The sequence below is a fragment of the Hippocampus comes genome, unplaced genomic scaffold (genome assembly GCF_001891065.2).
Source record: "Hippocampus comes isolate QL1 unplaced genomic scaffold, H_comes_QL1_v1.1 scaffold451, whole genome shotgun sequence".
Classification (NCBI taxonomy): Eukaryota; Metazoa; Chordata; class Actinopteri; order Syngnathiformes; family Syngnathidae; genus Hippocampus; species Hippocampus comes.
The window spans coordinates 19,075-24,567 of record NW_017806218.1 but is presented as its reverse complement, the minus strand read 5'-3'; the positions used below and the strand labels follow the sequence as shown (position 1 = coordinate 24,567).

General features: G+C 45.0%; 2 protein-coding genes across 2 annotated transcripts in view; one reads left to right on the top strand and one right to left on the bottom strand.

The window, feature by feature from the left end:
* The window catches only part of LOC109506900 (zinc finger protein OZF-like), a gene marked incomplete at its 5' end in the record, with an annotated part of 35,689 nt that overhangs the window by 17,288 nt on the left and 12,908 nt on the right, over nucleotides 1-5,493 (bottom strand). The gene's annotated exons all lie outside the window — the stretch shown is intronic.
* Nucleotides 3,748-5,493, top strand: part of LOC109506906 (uncharacterized protein K02A2.6-like) — a 3,946-nt gene continuing 2,200 nt past the window's right edge. The window contains exon 1 of the mRNA XM_019855939.1: nucleotides 3,748-5,010. Within this exon, the coding sequence (XP_019711498.1) occupies nucleotides 3,787-5,010 (1,224 nt within the window). The 5' untranslated portion in view covers nucleotides 3,748-3,786. The remainder of the gene's footprint in view (nucleotides 5,011-5,493) is intronic.

Genomic DNA, 5,493 nt, shown 5'->3' with positions numbered 1-5,493 from the left:
TTTTCGGATCTAATTGGGACAAGTCCTAGATCTACCGGTCGATCAGGATCGACGTAATGGGCATCCTTGGTCTATGCATACATTGAAGTATGTTAGAAAATATCAATATAAAATCTCATATATGACAATATATTATTTAATATATTGCATGATATCTTCCAATATATTGCAATATATTTTTCTTTCGTAAGGGCCCCCCCCTCCCCCGCGCTTATTTTACCAATTAACGTGTTATATTGTTACTATAACCGTTTTTAACATGGAAGAATGACGTTATAACAGCTTGAATTGGAATCAAATGAACACAAAGAAAACAGTATTTTATCATCTTTCATATTTATTGTTTCACCGTCGTCCTGCATTCATGCGTCACAAATTCGCTTGTCTCTCGTCGAAACACAAGGCAATTGGCGAGCTGTTGCTGCTCCCTAGTGGTATGGGAAGGTACTACATGATTACTTTGGTAGGGTACTACATGATTACTTTCTGGGCGAAAGACCGCACAGGCATACAAATTGGATATTTTCCCGCGGCACACCTGACAATGTCTCGCGGCACACCAGTGTGCCACGGCACACGGGTTGAAAAACACTGGTGTAGGGGATCTGTCCATTTCCTGATGGCCCTCCTTGGACACAGGTTCATTTATTTCTCTATAAGGTGGAAGAAGACCCAACATCACGTCGTCTTTTCTGCAGTTTATCACAACACAATACGAATGTATTCGGGCTTCTGAGAGTTTCAAATTTCCCCAGGAAGCAAAAGAAAAATACAGTCTCACGTTTATATAGGTGTAGTATATTAATGAGGGGCGGACAGTCATTCCCCTTATGTAAAAATCAGAAACAAAGAAAGGTCAATCCAGTTCGATCTTGTGATGAGGGCAAAATCCAGACTTCCCTTGCTGTTCATAAATCCGAAGAAACTTGTCAGCCTAGGGCAGGGGTGGCCAACCCATAGCTCGCGAGCCGCATGCGGCTCTTTGGCTGGTTCAATGTGGCTCCCGAGCTTCCACACGACAAGCGTCAGAAATGCCTCGGCAGTGGCGATGCCATTCAAACAAGGTGCTAACTACACAGAACGTACTACGTTAGCCTATCATCAATCCCGTTACTTGATTGACATAGAGGGCAACCAATCAGATGACTGCATCACCGCTCATGCGCAAACAACGGCGCTAAGATAGTCAGCTATCATCAATCTCGTTACTTCATTGACATAGAGGGCAACCAATCAAATGACTGCATCACCACTCGTGCGCAAACAACGGCGCTAAGCTAGTCAGCGAATTACCTCTGATTTTAAGACAGGGCTGCCCAATACGTTGATCAGAATCGACTGGGACCCAGCGAACTGGTCCCAAGTCGACCACAAGGGGTGGGAGGAGGAAATGGGTGGGAAAAAAAAAGATTTGTTTTGTATCTTGAGCTTTCATTCATTTTCCGCCCGTTCCGACTGTTGCTCGTCGTGGTGTGCGTGCCGATGTGCGCGCGCGCTCGGGCGCGCGTGTGGGGGTGTGTGTGTGTGTGTGTGTGTGTGTGTGTGTGTGTGTGTGTGTGTGTGTGTGTGTGTGTGTGTGTGTGTGTGTGTGACTGTGTGTGTGTGTGTGTGTGTGTGTGTGTGTGTGTGTGTGTGTGTGTGCTTGCACAAGCGCGATCGGGTCGTTCGTGAGAAGTTGGTCGCTTCAAAAGTCGATCTTTGGCCAAAAAAGTGTGTGTGTGTGTGTGCGTGTGTGTGTGTGTGTGCGTGTGTGTGTGTGTGTGCGTGTGTGTGTGTGTGTGTGTGCCCGCGCGTGCGTGAGGAAGGGTAGGATGTGGCTCTTTGCAGTAACACAGTAAAAAAATTGGCTCTTCGTCTCTGACTGGTTGGCCACCCCTGTTTTAGGGACTCAGCAGAGATGGGGGTGCGAAAGAAGACACTTGGGGGCTGTTAATCACACAAGGGGGAAGAGGATATAAGATAAACACTACATTCTTTGTTTTAACAGATGTTCAGGAAAGAGACTGTGATCAATAGTACTCATAACAAGGCGAAATTCCTCCACATCATCAACACAGATACTTGAGATAAACATGTCCTCTGGAGAGGTCCAAAAAGTGGTGGGGGTCGAGGGGCCCTAAAGGTGATTTTAATCAGAGTGAGCAGTAAATACATTCAACATTGTACATTCTTTCTTTCTTTCAGATGCAACTAACAGAGAGGAATAATTCCTGAACAATGGTCACTTACATCACAAACTAATAATCCACTTTTTATCCTCATTTATTTCCATAAATAGTATCAATCAATGTTGCACTCTCCTTCGTTAATCACCTTGGTTTAAAGATTAGGGGATCAAAACTCAAACTGAGCATCGTATTCATTAATTCGGGAGTCTTCATGTGATTATTCGATTTCAACAAATCAATGTTTATCGCACCCCAAACAAAAATTACCATTCCATGGTGTTTTGGATGGAATTCAGTAATCATTTTACCTCGGGTGTTCTATAAATGCAAACAAACACCTTTAACATACAACATTTAACCTCGAGAAGCTGTGGGGGAGGGGGATCTTGCTGAGATTTGAGGTTATCCAGTTTTGCTGATTATGCTCATAAAAAGTGCCTTAATCTTTTTTAAAAATATATTGCATCCTGCACATTGACGCTTTATTTTATGGAGAGCTGGCAACACAGTGTCTAACCAGCAGCCATCTTGGATAAATTTTTGGAATGAAGAGATACAATGATCACATTTGTGGTGTATTAACCACCATAGTTATTTGTATGTTGTTTGGACGCACTGAGTTTCCGTACTCTGTATTGCCATCTACTGCGCATGTGTAAAATGTTACCGTGAATGTCTCAGTCGCTTCCCCACGTTGTTAATGGCGGAACTCAACGGTCGAATGCATAATAGAAAACGCGTGTGTGTGCCTCGTCATTTCAAGACACAACATCTGGCGACGAGTAAAAGTCGATTTTAGGGTAGGAGGCAATACTCTAAAGTTTAGTGAGGTAAGATGGCTTACTTTTCTCAAAGACCGGACGAGTTTAAACCCGAAAATGAATCGTGGTCTGCCTATGTGGAACACATGGAACTGCTGTTCGAGGCGCATGCTGTCAACGACGACAAGAAAGTTGCCGTTTTACTGAGCTCCTTGGGCGCATCAGCATATGGACTTCTCCGTAATTTAGTGCAACCTGCCAAGCCCAGAGACAAGACTTTTGCGGAAATTGTATCCACGTTGAGGAATTACTATGAGCCCAAGCCATTGGTGATATCGGAGCGTTTCAGATACCGGAAATGTGTGCAGAAGAACAGCCAGACGGTTGCGGAATATGCCGCTGAGCTACGTCAACTCGCTACAAGGTGTGATTTCGGGGACAGAATGGACGAGGCTCTCCGTGATGGCTTCGTCAGCGGTGTTGCTTCGGAGGCTTTGCAACGCAAGTTACTCTCAGAAGATGGCCTGTCGTTTGCGAGAGCTGTGGAGCTTGCTGTCAACATGGAGGCTGCCCACCGGGATGCACAGCAGTTAAGAAAAGGTGAAGATGTCACCACACCTGTACACAAGGTTAAGGAAAACCAAAGGAGAGGACGCTCACCCACACACCAAAGTGGATGCTACCGATGTAAAGGCATGAATCATAGTGCAAATGACTGCTTCTACAAGACTTCAACCTGCCATCAGTGTGGTAAAGTTGGTCATATAAAGAAGGCATGTCGGGCTCCGGCACCTGCAGCTGACGATAAGGTCAAGAAAAGGGGGACGAAGAAAGGCAATGAGAGAAAATTTAGTAAAATGACTGGCTATGTGCAAACTGATGAAAAGAAAGATGATGATGTTCCCATGTTCCATGTCCACGTGTATAGTGCTAATGGCGGCCGTAGACCATACAGGGCCATTTTTGATGTAAATGGAAGGAAGGTTCCAATGGAAATTGACACGGGAGCAGGAGTCAGCATTATCTCTGAAAACGTGTATGAACGTTCATTCTCTCGTATACCACTAGAGGGAAGTAGTGTAGCACTAAAGGGCTACTTAGGCGAGACAATTCCTGTAAAAGGACAGTTCATGGCTAAAGTGAAGTATGAAAATCAGACTGTTGACTTGCCACTGATTGTTGTGGGAGTTGAGGGACCGTCACTCTGCGGACGAGAGTGGCTAGATAAAATAAAGTTAAACTGGGAAATGATCAAAACAGTCACAGAAAACAAAATGCAAGCATCTCCAAGAGCCAAGTCCATCCGAGAAGTACTTGCAAAACATGATGATGTCTTCACTGATGAGTTAGGGACATTAAAGGACATTAAGGCAACAATATCCGTAAAGCCTGATACAGTCCCTAAATTCCACAAAGCCCGTGTTTTGCCCTTTGCCATGAAAGAAAAAGTTGAAAAAGAACTGGAACGCCTTGAGAAAGATGGCGTCATCACCCCTGTCAAGCACAGTGAGTGGGCTGCTCCAGTCGTTCCAGTACCCAAGCGAGATGGTGGACTTCGCTTGTGTGGTGATTACAAGATAACAGTGAACCAAGCTATTAACACAGAGACACATCCACTACCACGCATCGAGGAGGTGTTAGCCACACTATGTGGTGGGAAAATATTCTCCAAAATAGATTTGGCTGCAGCTTATCAACAAATTCTTCTCGATGACGACTCAAAAAAATTTACTACAATCAATACACACAAAGGACTGTTTGTGTACAATAGACTGTGTTTTGGCGTCAACTCTGCTGTCAGTATTTTCCAAAGGATAATGGAGACTCTAATGAAGGACCTCAACGTGGTGGTCTACCTCGATGACTTGCTCGTGATGGGCCGAGACGAATCCGAGCACCTAACGAACCTGGACAGAGTTCTTCAGCGGCTGAAAGAGAATGGTCTGAGAGTGAAGAAGACTAAATGTGACTTTGGTAAGACGCAGATCGAGTACCTGGGACACGTGCTGGATGGAAAAGGTGTCTACCCGTCCAAAGATAAGGTCAGAGCCATTCATGATGCTCCAGCACCCACAAACACTAAAGAGCTAAGAGCCTTCTTAGGTCTCGTGAACTACTATGGACGTTTTGTACCACGCCAAAGTACAGTTTTAGCCCCACTTTACAGACTGCTGAAGGAGAAAACAAAATGGAAATGGAGTAAAGATGAGCAGAGCGCGTTTGACAACTGTAAAGAACTGTTGACAAGTGACAATGTATTAACCCATTACAACCCGCGCCTGCCACTTACACTCGCATGTGATGCTTCTGCTTATGGGATCGGAGCTGTCATTCAGCACACGACACCTGATGGGAAAGAACACCCCATCGCTTTTGCTTCTCGAACGCTCTCTCCAGCGGAAAAGAACTACTCACAAATAGAAAAGGAGGCTTTGAGTCTAGTGTACGGAGTAAAGAAATTCCACCAATACCTTTGGGGGCGGAAATTCGAATTGATAACCGACCACAACCCTCTCCTCGCGCTGTTTGGAGAACGCAAGGGACTACCAACAATGGCAGCAGCA